This window comes from Tursiops truncatus, chromosome 9 (assembly GCF_011762595.2).
Source record: "Tursiops truncatus isolate mTurTru1 chromosome 9, mTurTru1.mat.Y, whole genome shotgun sequence".
NCBI lineage: Eukaryota > Metazoa > Chordata > Mammalia > Artiodactyla > Delphinidae > Tursiops > Tursiops truncatus.
The window spans coordinates 99,633,713-99,658,705 of record NC_047042.1 but is presented as its reverse complement, the minus strand read 5'-3'; the positions used below and the strand labels follow the sequence as shown (position 1 = coordinate 99,658,705).

Below are 24,993 nucleotides of genomic sequence, written 5' to 3'. Positions count from 1 at the left end.
CCTTTGTGTGGAAAGGTACTATGCTCTTCTGCAAGTGGGAAATGACTGCTTTCCTACTGGGGAAAGGGGGGGACAGAGTGGGTCTTGTGCAGTATATGTAGGGATGGTCTTTAATCTCTGACTTTTTGGCATGGGGGGAAGATGCAGGGGGTGGGGTGGGGCAGAGGTCCTAGAACAGGGCCCCGGAGAGGAGAAGCCCATGTCCTTCTCGTCTTCTAGGCAGCGCTTCCCCTCTCAGCTATGCCTGGGGAGGAGGAGACACTGCCAGCAGGGAGGAACTCCACAAGGGCCCTCAGTGAAGTAGAGCTGCCTCAGGACCACGTGGTGCCCTGAATCTGGGAAGGTCTGCCAACAGGAGCTGTGTGGAGGGAGTTAACACAGCAAGTTCATCAACAATAGAATTAGTTGGGCTTCCCTGGTGGCGCAGTGGTTAAGAATCCACCTGCCACTGCAGGGGACACGGGTTCAAGCCCTGGTCTGGGAAGATCCCACATGCTGCAAAGCAACTAAGCCCATGCGTCACAACTACTGAGCCTGCACTCTAGAGCCCGCGAGGCACAACTACTGAGCCCACGTGCCACAACTACTGAAGCCTGCGCGCCTAGAGCCCGTGCTCCGCCACCAGAGAAGCCACTGCAATGAGAAGCCCACGCACCACAACGAAGAGTAGCCCCCGCTCACTGCAACTAGAGAAAACCCGCGCGTAGCAACGAAGACCCAATGCAGCCATAAATAAATTAAAATCTTAAAAATTAAAAAAGAGAATTAGCATAAATTGTAATTTGAGTTTATTAAATATCAGTGGGAAAGGTATAAAATCTTATTGCTTTCACTTTAAAAACTTGTTCTATGAAATTTAAATGTTCATTCAGCTTAATAAAAAATTATATTTTTACCAAAATAATGATTGGCATGTGGCTTTCTGGAAGCCACCAAAATGCACAATAGGAAGCACAAGAGCACAGCTGTTAGAAGCGTAGGTGCTGAAATAAAAATACGTGTGGGTGCTGGCATTCTAGGCTCCGCTTGACGGATGTGCCATCTGCAGCAGGTCGGCAGCCCTAAAGCTCAGTTTTCTGCGTTTTAAGTGGAGATACTGCATCAAACCCATCCTCATAGAGTTGGTGTGAGAATTAACCGAGATAATGCATACAAAGCAGTTGGAACCAAGTAAAAGCCCCATAAACTGCTATTGTCATAGGTCATGATAGAGTCATACAATGGAATACGACATAGACGGTCAGAATTATGCTGTAGATGGATGCGTATTTGCCAAAGAAAAATGGTGTAAAATGGCATGGACAGCATTTCATTTTTGTAGGTTACAAATGTATAGATATGTGATTAGAAAAAAAGTCTAGAAATACGTTATACCAAAGTACCAACAGCAGTTACCTCTGGATAACGGAATTTCAAGAGAATTTTTTTAAATTATTATTTCTTCCACCATGTGAGTATACAATAGGAAATCTGCTACCCAGAAGAGGGCCCTCACCCAACCCTGCTGGCACCCTGATCTCAGACTTCCAGCCTCCAGGAGAAATAAATCTCTGTCGTTTACAAGCCACCCGGCCTGTGACACTTTGTTACAGCAGCCCAAATGGGCTAAGACAGGGTTACTTAAGAAAAAGCCTGACTCTGAGCTAATAAGCCTTTGGTTGTATGGATCTATCCAGTTATGGTGAGTAATCCTGGCTGCCTCCGCAGTTTACCCAATTTGCAGCAATTACTTCAATGGGGAAGGGGGGCCATGAGTGGAATAAAAACTGCAAAACTAAAGTTACAAAATGTTGACAACTGTCATAATCAATAATTCTTGTTTAACAGAAATCTACGTACACAATCTGAAATTTGAAAAGCACCAAATTACAGTCATTCCTAAGATACGCCCCCTCCAATTGTATAGAATTTAAGTGCTCGACCCCCTGATATTTTCCTTGACTGCATTACTGGGCGGCCCATCCACCTCTCCCTCTGTAAGTATTCTGACTAAATACTGACAATGGCCAACTCTGTACCAAGTTCACGCAATGACACAAGAGCTGCTCCTGAGAACCAGCCAGTTAACAAGCAAAGGCCTTGCCTTGCGTCCTGGCTCCTGAGAAAAGCTATAGGTTGACTGCCTTAGTGACAGGTTACACGTAACGGTGAGGCACAGTGGGCTCTGGAGGGCAGTACTGCTCTCCCATTTGGGTTCCGCTGCCCCCAAGAGCAGCAGTTGTCCCCTGTTTCTACTTGTTGCACCCCTCTCTGCCGTGTGTCTTCGGCGGCTTATAGCTCCTGTTTCCCTGTGTGTCTTTCAGCTTCTACCCTGCTTCTGACTTGACGCATCTTACACTCAAGCTCCGAGGGGCTGGGAAAGCTGAGCCAATCGCACAGATGAGATCACCCTTCCGAGCCAGGCTTTGAGCAGGCCAGCCCTGGGTCAGGTGCCCATCCTGATGCAGCCAGCGCTGGGCCAGAACTGCAGAGTCACGTCACACAGACCACGCCCACCTGTGCAGGAAGAACGCCCCCCCCCCCGCCCCCGTAGCACCCTATGGGCATGAAAAGCCTTCCAAGATCTCCCCAGAAAGCAGCTGTATAATTAACCAGCGAGCACCCTGCCTGTTCTGCTCACTAGAGTTGAAAATAAAACTATCCATACAGACTCAATGTACTAACGTAATGACTTTGATCTAATATTAGCTCAAGTCACTAATGAGTTTCTACATTTCAGCAAACACTGAGACAAAGCTATACTCCAAATCAGGATGGGATATTTCAGTTCAGAATATATGTACTGTTAAGTGAGGTTTTATAAGGTAATCTACTGTTCAACCAGGGCACAATGCTTATTCCCAAAATTCTCCTGTTTGAATATTTTTACTATTTAGTGTACGGCACACACTAAATGACAAATTTTCTTGAACTCTTGACGGCTGGCTAATTTTATGCTTGCGTTAATCTTAAAAATTATAATTCTCATGGAAAATTCACAGCCAAGTTTTCTTACACACAATAAATTCAAGCTGGCTTCTTTCTTGTAGTTTATCTGGGCACATCACCTGTTTTGTTGTTTTTTAACATCCAACCCATTTTGTAAGTTTCCTCTTCGACCTTGACCTTGGTCATGCTGACATCCGACTAACAAAGGAGACTTCTGAACCAAGCCTGGCACTGCCCAGTTCAGGGAAGACCTCTGTATAGCACACTGAGGTCAGATCTCTTTCTTCCTTCAGCCAAGTGCTGCCTCTAAGGCTTTTCATTGGTTTGTCTCCAGCTGGCTGTTCCTCTCTCCTCTTAACTACTGTAGCTGGTTTTCTTTTCTTCTGGGCTACCTCCTTAAAGATCGAGCAAAAGAGCCCTCCCAACTTTAGAAGCTCTGGGATGGGAACCTTTTTAGTTCAGGGAAGCATTTGATACTCCTTGCATGTTTGTGTTTTGGTTGACTCGCTTTAATTTCAAAAGACTTATGTAGCTAATCTTTCTTCTATCAAAATCAAAGGAAAGTTGGCCTTTCCTTGGAAATGAAATCTTTAACAAAAACCACATTAAAGACCAAGTAACAAGAAATGAACTGATAGTATGAAAGAATCCAGAGAAAAGTAGGTATCATAGAATAATTTGAAAACAAGGCTAAGAAGAAACTTTATATTCAGTGCCATATCACATACTGTATGTCACACTGAGGACAGAATCAAGCATTTAATCTGATCTCAAAAGAGAAAAGAAGGAAAGCAAAGTAAAGGGACAAGATGACAGGCTAAGCCTTCCTGAGTGTCGGCTCACCCAGCCCCATCACTGGGCCCAGGAGGCACGTGGAGGTCACGTGGCTTGCCCAGGGCTGTGCAGATTTTAGGAGACAGAGCAGGAGTTCAAACCTAGGGGTACTTGAAACTGAAGTCCTTGCCTTGCTGATGGGCCATTTCTGGAATAAAACTGGCATACCAGTCAATGCTTCTTTTTTCATAATGATTTAAGATATAAACATCTCTTGCTAAGGTAGGGGAGTCTGAACCAATTGTATCTTGTCCTCAAGCAACACCACACTTAATGATGAAACTTATACTGCTTACTTCCTAAGATCAAGGAGAGGACAAGACAAGGGTATCTGCTCTCACCACTTCTATTCAGAATCATAGTGCAGTAAGACAAGAAAATTATATAAAGCATCCAAAATGAGAAGCAACAAAAACTATATGATTATCTACGTAGAGAAGCGAACGGACTTCTACAAAAAATCTACGAAAACTAGTGAGTTTAGCAATGTTTTAGAATAAGAAATCAATAGTCAAAAATCAATTGTATTTCTATATACAAGCAACAAGCAATCAAAAGATCAAAAAATTTAAATCCCATTTACAACAGCATCAAAATATGAAATACTTAGAGTAAATCTGATAAAAGATATATACAGCCTATACACTGAAAAGTAGTAAATACTGCTGAGAAATCAATGAAGACCTAAATAAGGGGAGTGATATACCTTGCTCATGGGTCAGAAGACTCAGTATCACTAAAATGTAAGTCCTCCCAAAACTGATTATAGATTCAAAACAATGCCAATCAAAATTCCAGCAGCCTTTTTTGTAGAAACTGACAAATTGATTGTAAAATGCATATGAAAATGCAAAGGTCTTAGATTAGTCACAACTCTGAAAAAGAACAAGATTAGAGGAATAAAACTACCTTATGTCAAGATTTATTATAAAGCTATGATAATCAAAACAATATAATGTTGATGTAATGACAGACAAATATATCAACAGAACAGAAGAGCATCCAGAAATAGACCCACACATATATGGACAACTGAATTTTGACAAAGATGCAAAAGCAATTCAGTGGAGAAAGAAGAGTCTTTTCAATGAATGGTGCTGGAACAACTGGATATTCATGTGCAAAAAATAAAAGAAACTTTGAGCCATACTTTTCACCACATACAAATATTAACTCAAAACTCAACAGGTTTCAAAAGAAGATACACAATCCAGAATTTTTATAACATTTCATCTATAATGGCCACCATAAAATATAAATTACTAGATGTGAAAAGAAACAAAAAATGACCTATAATCAAGAGAAAAGTCATTCAATAAAAGTAGACCTATGAATGATCCAGACATTACAATTAGCAGACAAAGATTTTAAAATAACTACGATAAGCGTGTTAAAGAACTTACAGGGCTTCCCTGGTGGTGCAGTGGTTGAGAGTCCGCCTGCTGATGCAGGGGACATGGGTTCGTGCCCTGGTCCGGGAAGATCCCACATGCCGTGGAACAGTTAGGCCCATGAGCCATGGCCGCTGAGCCTGCGGGTCTGGAGCCTGGGCTCCGCAGTGGGAGAGGCCACGACAGTGAGAGGCCCAAGTACTGCAAAAAAAAAAAAAAAAAAAAAGAACTTACAGAAAACAGGGGTATGCTGGGGAGAGATGGGAGAACTTCAGGAGAGAAGTGGAAACTATAAAAGGGAACCAAATGGAAATCCTAGAACTAAAGAATATGTTGTCCAAAATTTTTAAATTATTAAACTAGAAATCAGAAAAACAGAGGCTTAGTGACTGGTAGAAAGCTATCAAACTGTCTAATATGTGTGAAATTGGAGTCCCAGAATAAGAGAGGAGAGAGTATGAGGGCAGAAAAAAAACACCTGAAGAAATGTTGGCAGGGAAGTTTTCCAAATTGGATCAAAAACAGTAACTCACAAATCTAAGAAGCTCAGTAAACCTCAAACAGCATTAAAGCAAAGAAAACTACACATAGGCACATCACAGTCAAACTCTAAACACCAAAAATAAAGACAAAATCTGAAAAGCAGAAGGGTAGTGGGGAACATATTACATAAAGGAATTAACAAGCTGATAGCTGACTTCTCAACAGAAAAAAAATGGAGGCCAGAAGAAAAGGGAACATCTTTAATACTAAACACACACACACACACACACACACACACACACACGCTGTCTACTTAAAATTCTATATCCAGCAAAATAAAACGTCTTTCAAAAATGTAGAGGAATAAAATAACATGAGGGAGATATTTGTGGTGATAGGACAGCTCTGTATTATGATTGTGGTTTGGGTTACACAAATCCACACATGTAATAAAACTGAATAGAACACACACACACAAATGAGTGCATGTAAAATTGGTGAATTCTGAATGAGTTCTGTGGATTGTACCAATTTCCTGGTTTTGAGATTGTGCCCCATTTATGTAAGATGTTACCGTCAGGAGAAAGGTACACAGGACCTCTCTGTACTATTTTTAAACTATCTGTTAATAGTTATTTCAAAATAAAAAGTTAAAGAAATGAAATAAAGACAATTTTCAGATAAATAAATGTTGAATTTGTTGCCAGAGACTATAAGAGATGCTAAAGGAAATTCTTCAGGCAGGAGGAAACCAGGGTAAAGCATAAAGTCCCGTCCATGAGGGCTGCACACAGTGACCTCCTTACAAAGAGGACAGCATGGAAAGGGAGAAAGAAGAGTAACTTACCTGTGGGGAAGCTGACAGTCACCACCTCAGACAGGTGATCAAGGACAACAACCACAGTGGTCGGTCACAGGGATACGATGCACCTTTGATGTGATGAAAATGGCACTTTACCTCTGTGGTCTTCCTCCCAAAACCTGAGAAAAACATCAGACAAATCCCAATTGAGGAACAACCTACAAAACACCTGGTCAGCATTCCTCAAACTTTCAAGGTCATCAAAAACAAGAAGAGTCTGAGAAATGGTCACATCCAAGGGGAGCCTAGGGAGGCATGACAACTAAATGTAACGGGGTGTCCTGGATGGGACCCTGGACCCGAAAAAGGGTGTTAGGGGAAAACTGAGGAAATCTGAATACTGTATGAACTTTAGCTAATAATAATGAATCAATATTGGTTAATTAATTCTAACAGTACCACACTAGTGTGAGATGTTAATAACGGGGGAACTGGGTGCAAGGCATGTGGGAATTCTCTACACTATCTTCCCAATTTTTCTGTACATCTAAAACTGTTCTAAAAAATAAAAGTTTGTTTTTAAAAAAAGACTTGAGAGATATAGCAACCAATTGCACCATATGGACTTTAATTAGATTCTGATTTGAACACACTGCAAAGAAAATTATGACACATTAAGAGACATTTGAATAGTCCGGCTATTTGATGGTATTAACGATTCCTTAATTGGCTTTCTTTGTTTTCAGAGTAAAAATGGCATGTTACATTTTATTTTTAAAGAGTCATCTTTCAGAGAAAATACTTATACACTTATGAATGAAATGGTATGACGTCTAGGATTTACTTCAAAACAATCCATGTGTGGTTGGGTAATGGGTAGCATGGAACAGGATGGTCCATGACTCAGTAAATATTGAATGAAGCAAGTGATGGGTCTGGGGTTCACTGTACTAACCTACTTTCATATATGCTTGAAATTTTCCAAAGAAAAAAGCCGCAGAAAAATTTGTAAAATCTGCCTTAGTGTTCTGGATGCTTAGTTTTTAAACATCTCATTATTTGTTAAGGGATATTCACTACATTATCAGCTAATATCAAGGTGTAATTACACTTAGTCATCATTAATGATAGTGGATGTGAATCCATATTTTTAATGCTCTTAATTTTTACCTTTTTGTAAAACTTTTTGGTCACTAAAAAGATATGATTAGATTATCATGTTTACCTTTAATGTAGCTGGAAAAAGCTCATACAAGGAAGAGGTGGTAGCCCTGCTATTTTTCTTAGTGTGTGCTTATATTGCATTTTTATTCTCATCATTAATTCATGATTTCTTTTTTTTTTTTTTTTTTTGCAGTACGCGGGCCTCTCACTGTTGTGGCCTCTCCCACTGCGGAGCACAGGCTCTGGACGCACAGGCTCAGCGGCCGTGGCTCACGGGCCCAGCCGCTCCACGGCATGTGGGATCTTCCCGGACCGGGGCACGAACCCGTGTCCCCTGCATCGGCAGGCGGACTCTCAACCACTGCACCACCAGGGAAGCCCCATGGTTTCTTTGAAGGAAATCTTTTAAGACCCATGACCATTTTGTGAGATTCAGTTTAGCAGAACTTAGATAATACATTCTGAAATTCCTCAGAACCAGACATGTGAAAAGCAATACATTATAATATTCTGAACACTAAACAGTGAGGACAACACTGCCGGCCCCTCCCTGCTGTGGAAGCCCCAACAGGACACCTCTCAGCCCAGGCACCACATGCCACCGTCTGCCATGGCGGTGCCATGTCATTCCATACACAGTATTACATATTAGCAAAGTTCAATTATTTTATTCTTAAAATAAAAATGTTAAAAAAACACAAGAAGTTCTTTCTTTTTTTTTCCCTGCACACCAATGGTAGACACCCTGGATCCCAACACGCTGGATAAAACCCAACACTGAGGACTCTTCACATAGGAGGAGGAGCCAATGGTGAATATGTCTCTCAGATGGTAATTATAACTTTCGGTGGCTTATGAGCACTGTGACTAAATTCCACATCTAAGGCACATTTGAAGAGCATGTGTAATCGAAGCCTCGGTGGCTAAGCCATCACCTGGTTTTATTGCAAGGACCTGGCCCCCCCGCTTCTCCCAAGCATCCCCAGATGCTGCTGCTGCTGCACGGGCTCTTAGGAGCAGCTGCTCCCCTCCAGCCATCATGCCTGATGGCCACACAGGGACCCTCAGGACCTGCTCTGCCGGGCAGCTAGCACTCTGCTAGTGAACACTCCCCCTAGGCACAAGCTGGCTTGGGATGCTGGGAAGAAGGCCAATTTCACCCACCGCCCAGCAGAAACTAGATTCAAACTTTAAATGAAACTTTACTGATAATTTGAGGACAGTTGACGGGTTCGTTTTCTAGAGCTGCTGCTAACAAAATACTACAAACTGAGGCTTAAAAAAACATAAAGGGAATTCCGTGGCGGTCCAGTGGCTAGGACTCTGTGCTCTCACTGCCAAGGGCCTGGGTTCAATCCCTCGTAGGGGAACTATGATCCCACAACCCATGGGGGGAAAAAAAAGTAAATTTATTTTCTCATAGTTCTGGTGGCCGGAAGTCTAAAACCCTCCCTTCAGAGGGAAGCAGGGCCATGCTCCCTCTGAAGTCTCTGGGGGAGGGCGCTTCCTTGCCTTTTCTGGCTCCTGGGAGCGCCAGGTGCTCCTCGGCTTGTGGTAGCATCACTCCAGTCTCTACCTCCCTCTGTGTGTGTGTCTGCATCTCCTCTTCTCTTATGAGGAAACCAGTCATATTGGACTAGGGGCCACCCTACTCTAGTATGACCTCACCTTAACTAATTATATCATCAACAGCTCTATTTCCAAATAGGATTACATTCTGAGAGCGTTAGGACTTCAACATATCTTTGTGGGGGACACATTCTGACATAGGCTGGGACCTGGGACCTTTCACTGCAGTGCTTGCACCTGGACAAACATCTCCTCTCCCCAGTCCTGGAGCAACAGAATACAAAGAAACTAAAAGGGACTAAAAATAGCTGCATGCATGTATTGTTGGGGCCAATTATGAACAATAAGATACAAAAAAGCCAAAACCCAACTGCCACATCTGAGGTACCAGGAGCAAAAGCATGATCCCTGCACACAGCATCACCAAGGGGGAGGGCAGACCACCTAAGCCACCTCCAGCCGGACCCACCAGTCGGCCCCCATCCTCTCCCCATTTAAGGGACCAACTCACCCGCCCTCAGGGAGCGAGCAAAGGCACCTGTTACTTGTTCTAGCTCCCTCGTGCTACAGCACAAGTCCCAGTAAAGCCTTGTCTGAATTTCTCATCTGACCTCCTATCAATTTCTACTCATTAAAGAGTCCAAGAACCCTAGTCGGTAACAATTCATCCCCTCACATGGCGAATAATCTACAGCTACTGCAGAGGCCTGACCTGTCCTCAGCACTCCTGCTGAGCTGACTTCCTTTCTCACACTCAGCCCACGCCACGGACTGAGGGCCACCCCGGCTCACTCCACTTCCCGCTTCTGGGAGCACCTCATGAAACCCCACACCTCAGGGTTTGGGCCAGGCTGATCCCCTGGCTTTGGAAAAAAAGAGGATCTTCTTTCAGCCCCGGGTAAGTCGGGGGCATGGCTTCTGCATGATGGCCTCATGCTAGGACACTGAGGCCAGGCCTACCAAGGCCCTGCCGAGGAAACCGCTCTCTCATTCACAAGACCACACAATGAAATGACCTTGGCATGCTGCCCAAATCTGGACTGTGTGATTTTTAACAATACCCTATGTGAGGCATAACAGACCACTCTGATTTGGCTTGTACCAAGGTTAAGGTGAGCCTAGTTCTTTTTCTAGTCTTCCTTCATCAAATACTCAAAACGCAAGACAACAGCAAAACGCCTTCATGCCTACTTTCATTTAGGGTCACCCTTTCACGTGCAAAAAGGTAAAATAATTTCACAGATGTCTTTCTAGGAAAAATAAGCATAGTAGTGATTTTCACTCCTCTCTTTCTTAGTCTAACCCAATGTAGAAAAAAAGACGTTTTGTACATTACCTCCGGGAATTAGTTCTGACTACAAGTCAGATGTCACTGGCCTTAGAAATGACATCCCACAATATAATCCCAAATAACGAACAGCTGAAGCTTCAAGTAACTGCCATGAACTGCCACAACCAGCTACACAGGAGGTTTGGGCCAAGGGAGCCTAACCTGGCCAACCTATAGGTTTAGCATGAGCTCCTCACTCAAGAGATAATGTTAATTAGCTGACCTCACCATGTCTTCTCTCTGGAATTTAAATGGAAGAGACCAGATTCTTGGTTCCCAGGGCAACAGAAGGACACACAGAGAGAAGGCAGTATGCAGAGCCGGTAAGACAGAGCAGAACCTGCACAGGAGAAATTGATTGGTGGCAGAACTCCCTGCTGCTCAAAAGGTTAACAAGTGTTCTCAATCAGAAGAACTACAATTGATCCTTAAACATCACAGTGGTTAGGGGCGGATCCTCTGCTGAGTGGAAAATCCGAGAATGGCCCTCCGGATCTGTGGTTCCTCTGTATCTGCCACCCGGCATCCACAGATCCAATCAACCTTGGACTGTGTTGTACTATAGTATTTGCTATTGAAAACATCCGGGTGTAAGTGGATCCTGCAGTTCAAACCGGTGTTGTTCAAGGTCAACCGTACTTTGAATTCAGAAGCAAGTCCATTTTCTATATGGTCTGGCTGCAGTCAGTTATTTCTATGTGAATTCATACATCAATCCCAAATATTTTAGGTAATCTGAGTCATTTCTTAAACCAAAGAAATTCTCCCCATTCTGGAATAAAGGAATTTTCAGAACTCCTGGGTCTGGCCTTAAAGGGCTTTAACACAACTGAAACATTTCTTGAATGAATTTGTCCTTTACAAGTGCATTTCCCAGTCTGGACTCCTACAACTCCCAGGCTAGGACAGTGCTTTCAAACTTTTTGATGCAAAATGCACAGTAAGAAATACATTTTACAATGGAACTCAGTATACGATACACATATATAGCATAACTATAAATATACATACAACAGAAGTGTCATGAAACAATACTCACCCTTACTATGCAAGCTACTTTTTTATTCTGTTCTTCTATTTAAAAAAACAAAAAAAATCCACTAAGCTGATTTCACAACACACTAGAGAGTCTAGTACCATCCGTTCAAAATACTGCAGTAGGTGCATCCAAATTCACAGGATAAAAATTCCACATTTGACCAGAATTTTAAAAAATATTTCAACTAATTACAGAGTAGAAATGCAAAAATCCATTTAGATAAAATACAACTTTAAAGGCATTTCTCACTTCCAGCTGGTGGCCTGGTGCTTCAATCTGTAGACGCCCCAGGACATGAATATGTGCACACCCCCTCTCCTGTTGAGTACTTCAGCGGGATGGTGTAAGGATTCTGCCGTAACGCCAGTGTTCTAACTCAACAAGGCGTCTGTATGAGGCTGTCACCTCTAAATCTTCATACCAGGAATCCTACCCTGCCGCTCAGCTTCCTGGGGGCTCCTCCTCTGTGCTCACTGGGAGAGGCCATGACCAGAGAGCGGTGGTCTCACTCAGCCACGCTGGTCAACGCTGCCACTCAGCCCGAGCACAACAGGGGACATCGGTAGGATTAGTGGGTATCTGCTTCTTTGGCAACCGCCATGGACAAGAATACCTACCATGACGGAAAGCTCTGATCGCATCCTCATTTCTTGGTCCCGGCTTTCACCTTCTTTTTGCAGGAACCAGGCCTCCCGGGCTGGCGTCCCTTCTTGTACCCCAAAATTGGTGCCACACCCAGGGCCCTTCATCAGCACCACTGGAAAAAGGGGTTGTTAGTGCGCCTTTTGTGGTAAATACAACAGCGTCCCTTTACCGAAGAGGTCAACCCACGCCAGAGAGCAGGCGCATCGGTCTTAAATCCCCTCCCCCCCCCCGCGCCCCACCTCGGAAGGACGGTTCTGGAGAGTTCTCAACAAACAACGGCTGGTGTTACGTTTGCCTACTTAATTAGCCACGCAGGTGTTGACAGTTAAAGATGTGTCAACTTGCGCTATTTATTTCCCGTGAGGTGTGCGGGATCCGCAAATCCCAGGGTTGAGACCAGAACTGGGGGGTGCGCACTTTTTCAATGAAATGCATAACATTTTGAATTAACGCATATTCCATTCTTCCCACGGTCCTTCACCCATGGATGATACTCAGTCATCACCTGCATCATCAAACCCAGACTTACTAACGCTAATATAGCAAAGAGTTTAAAAAAATAAAACACGAGTAAGGTACTAACCAACCAACAGCCCAGCGAGCAACCGCCACCCGCCTCGCGCCTTTTAAGGGCTCAGAGGGCGGGAGTCCACGAACCTCTCAGCGTTCCACCAATCACCGCATCTCTCACACCTTGCCCCGCCTTCTCACCCCGACCTAACCAATCACTGGGGAGCTAGCTTCTCTCCGCCCCTCCCGTCCGCCACCGACCCTTACGAAGTTCGAAGCCTTCAAACCTCACTGGTGCCCAACCGCGCGGTCCCAGTCCGAATTTATTTTTAGCTCCCGGGCAAGCAGCCCCGCCTCTGGCTCCTCCTCTCCACCGCCCCCAATGGGAGAAGGAGTTTCCGTCGCGTCATCGTGCGGGCGGGTTAGAACTGCCCAATCAGCGCTCGGAGAGAACTGGTGTAATTAAAAAGCGGCGGAAGCCGGTGGGAGGGTCATGACGCAGCGAGTTTCAGTCGTGATTTTTCCATGGGCATCTCGGCGTCCTCTCTTTTTCCGTTTAAAGTAAAACACCGCCCGACGCAACCTCGTGCGTTTCGGGGGCGAGGGCGGCCGCCGCAGCGGGAGTGCGGCGCTGACGTGAGCCTCTGTCTGGGGGCCCTGCGGCGGCGCGCGGTCACGTGGGCGTGTTTGGGGGCGGGGCCGCGCGGCGGTTCCGGGCGGTTGGGCGCGCGAGCGAGGAGCCGAGGCAGCCGCGCCCGCCCGCCCCGCCCCTGGATGCCGCTGTGCCCCGGCGCGGCCGCCACCGATCGCAGCACAGGAGCCGCCGCCGCCACGGTTGATGTGGTTGGCCCGGGGCTGAGGAGGCCGCTAAGATGCCGCAGTCCAAGTCCCGGAAGATCGCGATCCTGGGCTACCGGTCTGTGGGTGAGTGGCGGGCGCCGTGCGGCCTCTTCGCGCCCGAGCCCGGCCTCGCCTGGGCGCTGGGGCGCGGCGGGCCCGGCCAAGTTTGGGGCCGGCGCGGCCATGTGGCGGCCGCGCGTTTCGTAACCAGCCGCCCGCCGCCGCCGCCACTGCCGCCGCCGCCGCCGCCGCCGCCACCTCCATCTTGAGCGGAGGCGGCGGCGCGGCCGGGCCCGCGGGGCGGCGGCGGGCGGCCCGGGCGCGGCGGGAAGTGTCTGGGAGGCCGCGGGCGGACGGGGAGCTCAGGTTGGTCCGGGGCCGGAGAGGCGGTACGGAGTCTGCCGCTCGGCCGACTGCCGCGGGGCCCGCAAAGGCAGGAGCCGCACCTGTCCCTTTGCACCTCCCCGCGGCGAGCTGTCGTGATCGTTGCTAGCCTTTCCACCCCCAATTAAATTCCATGGGATTTTAACAAAGGAAATAGCACCTTGCGGTTTTTCTGTCTGTGAAGTTCAGCATTTTAAAGAAAACCAGGGACCTAAAGGACGTTTGGCTAGTAAGGGCAAGTTTCCTACGGAAGAAACTCGGAAGAGTCCTCTTCGGAAGCCCCTTAGATGCTGCCAGTGGCCGAAGTAGGAGGGCACAGAAAGGAATTTTTGATCTCTCGGTGTCCTATTTTTCTTTGGGAAAAAAATAAGGTCAGGTACTTGTAACCAGGCTGTTGAAGTAATTCAAAAGTTTCCCCCCCACCCCCGAAAAAGGTTGACATATATTTGCAACTGTTGGTGGCAGTCGCTTTTTTGCCGAACGGAGGTGGTCTGGGGTGGAGTGGAGATGGAATGGGTGCTAGAAGACGAGTGAGAAAAGAGAACCGTTGGACTTAGCCATGCTTCAGGGTGAGGCTTTATGGTCTTTGACAACGGGCAGCCTGGAGAAATTACCTTTATCTTTTCGTGTTGTTTTTAAGAAGTAAATGAGCCTCAGGAGAATGTGCGCTTGACCACAGTGGGGCGGGGGCGTGAAAGCAGGTTTGGAGTCTCTGGTGATTGCAGAAGGAGGAAGGCTTGTAACTGCCGGCTGCTCATTGGACGGACTCCCCGAGCTCGCTCGCTTTCTGTTCTGCTTCTTCACCCCCATTTTCCACGGCCAGTGCCAAGGTCTGTGCTCTTTGCCCAAGACTAGCTACAGCGTGCTTACTCATCCTTTTATCATCTCTCTCCGTCAAAGGGCTGGGGGGTGCAGGGGGGAGTCAAGATCAGAGGCTGAGAGACGCTTGTGTAGAGATAGGGGTGACTCCTGTAGGGTGCAATGCCAAATCGTGTGGGGGAAGAACAGGTGACAGCGTTAACAGCTGCAGCCATGAAGGAACCGTGCCTCAGCTGGAGGCTTTTGAAGTCCCTGACCGTCCCGAATGCCTGTATGGAACCCGGCATCCCACCTTTATTGGCAGTCTGAACCACGGAGCCCTTTGCTTCTCTGCATTTTGAAGTGTGGGACTATAACATATCTAGGCTCTTGAGTGAGTTCTATCTAATCAGATAGAGTGCCCACTAATTAAACGTAGCAGTCTCTGAATAATCAAGTTACAGGTGACCTGTACCTGGGCTACCTGATCTAAACTGGGAGAATGCCCCAAAAGATCCCGACTTATTGACCCCTTGAAATTCTGGAGCTGGTGATTCCAGTCTTCAGTAAGCAAGTCTAGCATTTTATCACTGTTTTGCTAAAGAAGTTCCTTATGTCTAGTCGAAACCCATTCTGTCTTATCTGCCTTCTAGTCATCATGCTCCTAAAGACCCAGATGTGACACGTCACCCCTTTGCCTTCACTTGACATTTATTTTAAACTGCTGTTAATAAAATACTGTGCTAAATTAGCCTCCAGTGGCACACAGAGTAAGTTCAGTCCCTGTTTTCTGTGCCTTCAGTATGTCATATTGCTATATCCTACGTCATTTTCTCCGTATTTATTTTCATATGTGGTGATTAAAGTGAAATGTATTTTGCAGAGGTTAAATTATTCCCAGTCTTTGCATTTGATTTTACAATTGTTTACCTTTGTTATGAACCAGGACATTTTGTAGTTGTGGGCGCTTTTGTTTTGCCAGCATCAAAAAAGGAGATAATTCCCTGATTCCATGTAGTAGCTACTCTTCAGAGAATTATTCACTATTCAGACTTCTGAGTTTACTGACACGCTTGCTTGCGAATGGCGCTATGCTAGAGAAATTTGAGTATTTGTGTTTCTTTTCTAGGTTGTGTTACTTTGTGATACTAAGCTGTTGTGTCATATTTACTGGGGGTGGGAAAAGGCTAAGCTAGAAACCACACCTTTCCTAGAATGTTCTTTCGGTTAAATATCTTATGCCAGTTTGACTAGTAAAATACTTGTAAGTTTATTTTAAAAGTTTGCCTTCATATAAAACTAGCAAGTGCAATGATTGTTTTACTACTTGGCGTTCAAATTTTGTATTTTTTAAAAACATTGATAAACCTACCAGTGAGGAAAATATAATTAATTCTCAGGTAATTTATACAACTCTTTTTTTTCCCCCCTGAAGTACTTTTCCTGTTATTTACAATGTTAAGCTTTTTAGGACACGTCACCTGTAACGCAGGCTGGCTTTCAGGGAGTGCTTTGTAGTAATTGTTTTAGTGGTGGCCAAATGTACCAGCTCCCTTACATCTATTGTTTCTAACACAAACGAGTAGTCCCGTGATAGGAGGTAACTAAACTTAATCGAATTAAAGTTATGGTGTCATTTAATTATCTTCAAATAAAATCTGGCACCTTTTTCACTGGAATGTTCTACAGAGAGCTTTGATAATGGAGTTTACCATTAGACCGTCAACAAAAGACTGTCATACGTAAGCCTCAGGGGTTAACAAGCAGGAGGGAATCAGGAATGTGAAAGATCTTAAGAGAGAAAATGAAACAATTCTATGGTTTGGTAAAAGGCAATTCAGTAAAAGTAACTCAAATTATTAGCTACCTTGTCAAAATCTTTTAGGTAGTAAAGAACATGCATCCTTTGATTTGGATACTTCAGAGGGAAAGATGTCATTAAAATTTGTTTCCGGTAGAATATAGTCCAATTGTCTTCTGATTTACTGTATATTTTTTAATTATCCTATCCTTTTCTAACACATTGCATTGAATTTTTTTTTTTTTTTTTTTTGCGGTACGCGGGCCTCTCACTGCCGTGGCCTCTCCCGCTGCGGAGCACAGGCTCCGGACGCGCAGGCTCAGCGGCCATGGCTCACGGGCCCAGCCGCTCCGCGGCATGTGGGATCTTCCCGGACAGGGGCACGAACCCGCGTCCCCTGCATCAGCAGGCGGACTCCCAACCACTGCGCCACCAGGGAAGCCCCTGAAAATTTTTAAGGTAAAAGGTTGTGTACCTGTGGGAGGGGATAGTCCTATAGTGACCACCTTGTGTTGAAGCTTGAAATTAACTTTTTTTTCAGTGTCATACATTGTTTTGTACAAGAGAATAATCAGAGCTTGAATTTGCGATTATGACTTCCCGTGCTTAATGTAATTTTTGAGACTTTTTTTTAAGTATAGTTGACGTACAATGTTTATATAAGTTACAGGTATACAACAAAGTAATTCACAATTTTTAAAGGTTATACTCCATTTATAGTTACTATAAAACACTGGCTGTATTGCCCGTGTTGTACAATATATCCTTGTAGCTTATTTTGTACATAAAAGTTTGTACGTCTTAATCCCCCACCCCTGTATTGCCTCTCCCCACTGCTAACCGTTAGTTTTGTATATCTGTGAGTTTGCTTCTTCTTTGTTATATCAGATGTTACTTTGATGTCCATGTGGGTTATATCGATCCCTACTTACCTTCATCTCCCCGAAAAGAAACTCTGTACTCATTAGCAGTCAGTCACTTCCCATCCTCTCCTTACCTCAGCCCCTATCATCCACTGATCTACTTTCTGTTTCTATGAATTTACTTATTCTGGACATTTCATATAAATAGAATCACGTATACGTGGTCTTTTGTGCCTGGCATTTGTCGTTTAACATAAGTATTTTCAAGGTTCATCCATGTTGTAGCATGTATCAGTAATTCATTCCTTTTGGTTGCCAAATAATATTGCATTATTTGAATATACCACATTCTGTTCACACATTTGTCAATTGATGGACATGCAGGCTGTTTCTACACTTGAGCTATTAGAAGTACTGCTGTTCTGAGCATTCGTATTTCACATTTTGTGTGTGTGATTTTTGTGTAGACATGTTTCGCTTCTTTTAGGTATACTCCTAGGAGTGTAATTGCTGGGTTGTATGGTAATTTTATGTTTAATATTTTGAAGAACTGTCAAACTGTTTTCCAACCATTTTACATTCCAGCCAACAGTTGAAATTGGTTTCAATTTCTCCACATCCTCGCCAACACTTGTTATCTTTTTGTTGAATTTTTATTATTTTTTATTTATTTATTTTTTTATTGACATATAATACAGTTGACTTACAGCGTTGTGTTAGTTTCTGGTGTACGGGAAAGTGATTCTGTAATATATATATATTCATATTCTTTTCAATTATGGTTTATTATAGTGTATTGAATATAGTTCCCTGTGCTATGCAGTGGGACCTTGTTGTTTATTTTATGTATAATAGCTTGTATCTGCTAATCCCAAACTCCTAATTTATCCCTCCCCCTACCTCCGTTCCCCTTTGGTGACCATAAGTTTGTTTTGTATGCCTGTGAGTCTGTTTCTGCTTTGTAAATAAGTTCATTTGTGTCATATTTTAGATTCCACATATAAGTGATACAGAGTATTTGTCTTTCTGTCTGGCTTAAATTCACTTAGTTTGATAATCTCTAGGTCCATCCATGTTGCTGCAAATGACATTATTTCATTCTTTTTTATGGCTGAGTAATATTCCATTGTATATATGTATCACATCTTCAATTTTGACGAAGTCCAATTTATGTTTTTTCTTTTGTCACTTGTACTTTTGGTGTCATGTTTAAGAAACCGTTGCCCAATCCAAGGCTATGTAGATTTACCACTATGTTTTCTTCTAAATGTTTTATACTTTTATTTCTTATATTTGGGCCTATGATCTATTCAGAGTTAAATTTTGTATGTGTTGGGAGATAGGAGTACAACTTGATTCTTTTGTATGTAGATATCAAGTTGTCCCAGCACCTTCTGTTAAAAGACTATTCTTTCCTCACTGAATTGTCTTGACATCCTTGTCAAAAACCACGTGACCATGAATGTACGGGTTTATTCCTGGACTCTGTTCCTTTGAACAGAGAAGGACGAAACACGGAAGCGTGAGCCCTCTAACTTAATTCTTTTTTAAGATTGTTTGACTATTCTGAGTCCCTTGTATTTTCATACGAATTTTAGGACTGGCTTATAAATTTCTGCCAAAAAAAAAAAAGCAACTGGGATTTTGGTGGTGGTCTACAGTTTTGCAAGTATCTTCAATACCTGGTTTAAAAAACAGCTGAATTCTCATATGTGCTTCTGAATTCATTCTATTGCAATATGTTACTTTAATAATTAAAGTATATGAGCCTGCACAGATACATACCTGGGAAAGGAAGGAGCATTTTAATACTACTTTTTCAGGTAATTGTGGGTATTCTTTGACACCATCGAACCAAGACTCCATAAGTGGTAGTTTGTTAGAAGTTAGTTTTAGCATCTAAACTCATGTAGATGAAGTTTGTTTTACTCTGTTACACTGAACTCTGTTGGTTTGTTTGCACTTTGAATGGGTCTGTTACCCATACCTGATTTGGGAACATCGTACGTTGGTAATTTGGAAAATATTGGTTCACTGTTATGCAGATCCTTCCACATTTTGACGCATTTCAATATACCAATATTTCTTTAAATGACATTTTTAATATCACTATCAATCTCAGAAAAATCTAAATATTGGGAAGCTGTTAAGTTCACTCTGAGTGATGCAGAATTCTAATTCCTCTTGAGAGTTCAAATTTGATTGTTGGCAAAATGCTACCAGTTTTACTTAAAATGACAGTCTCATTTCTTTCATTTCCAAGAAAATGTCTGCCAGATACCCACATCTGAAACAATGATAGTTTGTTGGTCATTCTTGCAAGTAAAAATGGTGTTCCATGATAAAAGTGTCTATTTCAGACCACTTCCCAAACGTTGCACAAGTGCTTTTCTCCCAGACAGCGTCACACTTCCATGCTTTATGCATACATCCCATTTTGTCTGCAGAGCATTAAAAAGACATGTATTTAAAGGTCAAGATTTAATAAAATAAATAATTTTTACCACTTCCTCAAGGACTTTGTTAAGTAAAAATGGCGTGGCTTTTTTTTTCCTTTTTTGCTGCGGGTGCACGATGGTGAAGAATACAATGACTGTCCTCTGCAGTTTGTGACCACTGTCTGATTTGTGCTAAGGGGCACCAGTCTAGCAGTTTTACCCACCACTGGTTTAGCACCATTTGTGCATATATGAACATAGTGGAAAAGGCAAATAATATATGGTATTATGGAAATAGTTTTGACTTGTGAGCCCCCTGAAAAAGTCTCAAGGGACCCCCAGAGTTGTGCAGACTGTACTTGGAGAGCCATCGAAGCATGGTGTGCGGGATCTTGCTAGACTGCTGCTCACTCCTGTTCAAGGGGATGCGGTGACCGCGGTCTTAGAGGAGACTCCAGGAGAGGCCCTGCAGCACCGGACGAGGCCAGGATGGTGAGGCGGGAAAGAACGTGACATGTTGACAGCGGAAGGGATTGGGGCAGCCAAGCGTTGCCAGGTGGGAAGAAGTGGGGTTGGAAAAGGTGGTCAGGAGCTGGCTGCACAGGGACTGTAGGGAAACTTTCCTCCTGTGTAATAAGCGGTGAATCACTGAAGCCTGGGGAGAGTTAGAATGTCTAAATGCCGGTTGACTTGGCCTCTCATTGTTGTGTAGTTTGGGGTGAGGTCTTGGTTTTTGACCTGGTACTAGTGAAGCTCCCAAAGAGTAACAAAAATTTCAAGGTGGCAGCACAGCAGGATCTGTATGCTAATTAACATGGTTTTCAAGTACAATTATCAGCAACTTTATCACAAAATGAGAAATAGCCATCCTACCTGTGATTATGGAGTCAAAAACGTACAACAGTTTCCTTAGCTTAGGGTCTGGAAGAGAGACTTAATAACTTTAATACTGTCCATGAGTGGATTGTACTTGTTTATTTGAATAAATCATAACTGAACATGGACTTGATTGTGCAAGTTAAAAAAAGCATTATGAAATCTCTAGTGCTCACACTTGAGAGAACCTTTATTCTCATTTATTTTGAAGGACCAAATTAAGTCTTAACAGTAGAGTACTCACAGTCTGTCTTAAACTGATAACCGTGAGAATGTAAACTCTTGGGTACCTTTGACATGAATGGTTCATTGATTTAGAAATTTAATTTAATATCTCAAACACAAAGGTCCGGGGATACTATTTTAGTGTTTTAATAATCTTAAATATATATTGGGCATCTAATAAAAGAGAGCGCCACATAAGGCATTGGAATTTGAAGTCTAAATTGGTATTAGTTTAGAACAGAAGTGCCGGAAACCTTGTATTGCACTCTGTGGGCAAGTGAAAGCAGGGTGATTTAAGGATCCTAATAAAACTAACTCGTACAGGTCCTTGGTTGGTTGGCGTCCTAACTGTGGTATAATTGAGTTCCCTCTTACCCCCCTGCTCCCCCTCCCCCATTTCTCTTTTTGTTGCGCTTTCTTACTTGCAGAAAGACGCCTCAGGGACTTTTGAAACAAATAGGCACTTTAACGTGCTATGTTATGGTCCTGCTTTTTGCAGGATTCAAAGTTGAATGTTAGCTACATGAAGGCACGGTAAATAATTTGTGGACATGGAGAGAAATTAACTGTGACTTTTACAGTTAATATAGTTTTAAGACATGAAAATGCTTTTCTTAGACTTGTATGTCTTGGATATAAATACATCTGGCCAGTATTTTGCTGGTTTTCAAATCTAAAGCACTTTCGGAATTTATTTTAAAGAGAGTATTTAAAAATATAGTTTCTCTTCAGTCTTGTTCATGATTTATATGAGTGACTGAATGAAAAACCTAGTTGGCAGAATTCAGCCATGGTGGCTGGCATCAAGATGGAGGAGGGTTCCAAATGACCTTGGCAGACTGGACACACCACACTAAAATATGGTGCTCCGTGGTGGGGGTAGAAGTGGGATTTCCAACCCACCTTCTGGGAAGAAACTAGATGTGAGTGTGGTCTTGAGTACACCAGGGGGCAGGAGTGCCTGACCACAGAGGAGAGCCATGCAAAAGTTCAGAACAGAACATCACTGAGGCGGCTGCTGGAGGAAAGGAGGGCCACAGATGTGAAGTCTTACATTTACATTTCAGAAGAATCTCCTGTATGCAGGAGATGCAGGTGGAGAGACCTGGATTAATTTTCTGAGCAGTTCAGTTGACGGGTTCTCATCGTAAACTAGCTCGGCCGAACTCTGAACCCCAGGCAGAGTGCTGTCTTCAGTTCTGGTGCCCACTTCGAGTAGTGGTTCTTAACTTGGACTTCATGAGCTTTGCCTGAGACTGGGTGCATATTTTCTAGGGAAAGAGTCCAGGACTTTTATCAGCTATCCAGAGGATTTCAGACCCTCAAAGGACTGAATTGCTGAAATGACTGGTTGAAGAGGGCAGTGTGTGAGTTAAGTGTATCCCATGTTATTCAAATAGGTGTTCATTACATGTTTGAGTAACCTAAGTCCCTACTATGTGCCAGGCACTGTGTACTTAGCCACCAAGGACAGGGCAGTCCTGATCTGTGCCCCCAGGGAGCTTCAGTCCAGTGAGGTAGCCACAGTATACAGTTACTACTATTAATAATGATTGGCTGGTGTTTTTAAAGCATTTACTGGTGTGGGATATCTTTAAACTCCATGAGGTAGCACAGGTATGGTGAGGGATGGATTGGTGTTAGTATGTGGGGTCAGTGCAGTTTTAAAGAGCTTTTGAAGAAATAATCTTTATTAATAACCATTCATGCTGATTGATAAATATGCTTTATGTCTCAATTCATTTTCCTAACTTTTTTTATTACTAGTTTTGGTCAGTCTTAAACTCCATGTTCTCATTAAAGATTGTTTTATAATTTAGGAATTTATCTCTTGTTTGCTTTTCTCTAGCTCTTTCCCACCCGACCCCCAGCCTTCTCCCCAATTTCGGCCACAAATCTAGCAAAATTCACTCTTCATTGTTGCCAAACATATAATTGACTGCAGTTTATCAGTTCTATTCCCTTACCTTCCAACTTGGCTTTACCTATAAATCATCCCAGAGAGATGAATATCCTGTTTTTAAAATCTTTAGGGAAGCAGGTCCGTGGCCTTTCTTGTCAGCACTTTCATTTTTTCCTTTTAGCTTAATAACCCAGACAGTTAACAAACTTCTTCATTTATGTAACTCAGATCTTCATGTTATGGTACAAACTTATTTCTCTTATTTTCCTCAGTGGAATGTATCTGGCAGCCTAGTGCTTGGCAATAGTAAGCGCCTAATAAGTATTTGAGGGCTTCCCTGGTGGCGTAGTGGTTAAGAATCCGCCTGCCAATGCAGGGGACACGGGTTCGATCCCTGGTCCGGGAAGATCCCACATGCCACAGAGCAGCTAAGCCCGTGTGCCACAACTACTTAGGCCCATGCGCCTGGAGCCTGTGCTCCACAAAAAGAGAAGCCACCACAATGAGAAGCCCGCACACCGCAATGAAGAGTAGCCCCGCTCACTGCAACTAGAGAAAGCCTGCATGCAGCAACGAAGACCCAACGCAGCCAAAAATAAATAAATAAATTTATATATTAAAAAAAAGTATTTGAATGACTAGTAATTCTATGAACCAGTTTTATGTGGTTATTCTCTTTGTCAAAATAATACTTGCACCTTAACTTTTTTCTCTCCTAGCATCTGTTTTTTGAAAATTGGTAAGGGAGTGTGAGAGAGAATAAGATGATGTCAACCGTGCTTAATTCATAGGAACAAGCGAGATAATTCATGTGAAAATGTTTTGTAAACTTTTTTAAGTGAAAGAAGGTTTACTCAGGGAGATACACACTCCATAGACAGAGTGTGGGCCGTCTTAGAAGTTGAGAGGCCCCGAAATATGGGGTGGTTAGTTTTTATAGGTTGGGTAATTTCATAGGCTAATGAGTGGGAGAATTATTCCAACTATTTTGGGGAAGGGGTGGAGATTTCCAGGAATTGGGTTGTAAACTCTTAAAACAGTGTCTCACTTGTAGGTTCTGGTGAACAATTAAAATTTGGATTATCTGTATCACATGCCCTCATCCGACTCTGTATGTGGTGGAGATGTGGGGATGGGGATGCACGTTAGAATCACAGGGAGCACTTCTGCAGAGCACACAGGAACTCCTTAGGCACCCTTTTTAAAATTAGAATGGTGAGGTGTTTTGTGTTTTTTTCCCAAAAGATTCCTTGGTGACCCTGATATTTATACATCCCACCCTGCCCCCTCAAAAAAGCAACAAAAAAAAAAGCTGCTATTGACAGAGCTACCCTTTTTTTTTTTTTGGCTGCATTGGGTCTTCGTTGCTGCACATGGGCTTTCTCCAGTTGCGGCGAGCGGGGGCTACTCTTCGTTGCGGTGCGCGGGCTTCTCGTTGTGGTGGCTTCTCGTTGCGGGGCACGGGCTCTAGGCGTGCGGGCTCAGTAGTTGTGGCGCACGGACTTAGTTGCTCCGTGGCATGTGGGATCTTCCCGGGCCAGGGCTCGAACCCATGTGCCCTGCATTGGTAGGCAGATTCTTAACCTGCGCCACCGGGGGCAGGACTACACATTTTTTTAGTCAGCATGTAATTGGTATCGTGTATTGTGTAAGGAACACATTGTTAAAGAAACCTTCATATGGTTCGTTGTTATTCTCGGCCTTTTAATGATGATATTCAGGTTGCCATCCGTTTACGACCCCAGGTGATTCCGTAGTCTTTCTCTGCTGTTTGCAAACCTGGTACTTTTTTTTTTGCGTTATGCGGGCCTCTCACTGCTGTGGCCTCTCCTGTTGCGGAGCACAGGCTCCGGACGCACAGGCTCAGCGGCCATGGCTCACGGGCTCAGCCGCTCCGCGGCACGTGGGATCTTCCCAGACCGGGGCACGAACCCGTGTCCCCTGCATCGGCAGGCGAACTCTCAACCACTGCACCACCAGGGAAGCCCACCTGGTCCCTTTTATTGATGTCCTTCCATCAGTGGCTCCCAGAGAAGCACCTTCCTGGTACTTATTCATGTCCTGGCCCTTGGCACTCCTGACCAGCAAGACACTGCAGAGATGATGATGGGCCAGTGCCAGGCTCAAGCCTTAAGAAGTCGGCAGCTTCTGTGTTCTCTGGAGCTTCAAG

At 43.9% G+C, this 24,993-nt stretch overlaps 1 protein-coding gene and 1 long non-coding RNA gene across 4 annotated transcripts in view; one reads left to right on the top strand and one right to left on the bottom strand.

Moving 5' to 3' along the window:
- Positions 1 to 4,668: 4,668 nt before the first annotated feature.
- Positions 4,669 to 13,106, bottom strand: LOC109549165 (uncharacterized). 3 transcript variants are annotated; one of them, XR_002175372.3, is made up of 4 exons: positions 12,769 to 13,106; positions 12,158 to 12,297; positions 6,484 to 6,617; positions 4,669 to 5,354 (listed from the first exon to the last, which is right to left on the bottom strand). It is a non-coding gene; the product is annotated as an uncharacterized lncRNA (long non-coding RNA). The 3 variants fall into 3 exon arrangements; XR_012334151.1 differs by having other exon boundaries at positions 12,843 to 13,106; XR_012334152.1 differs by having other exon boundaries at positions 12,983 to 13,106.
- Positions 13,107 to 13,414: 308 nt separating this feature from the next.
- Positions 13,415 to 24,993, top strand: part of RHEB (Ras homolog, mTORC1 binding) — a 46,999-nt gene continuing 35,420 nt past the window's right edge. The window contains exon 1 of the mRNA XM_019930319.3: positions 13,415 to 13,619. Coding sequence (XP_019785878.1) covers positions 13,568 to 13,619 — 52 coding nt within the window. The 5' untranslated portion in view covers positions 13,415 to 13,567. The remainder of the gene's footprint in view (positions 13,620 to 24,993) is intronic.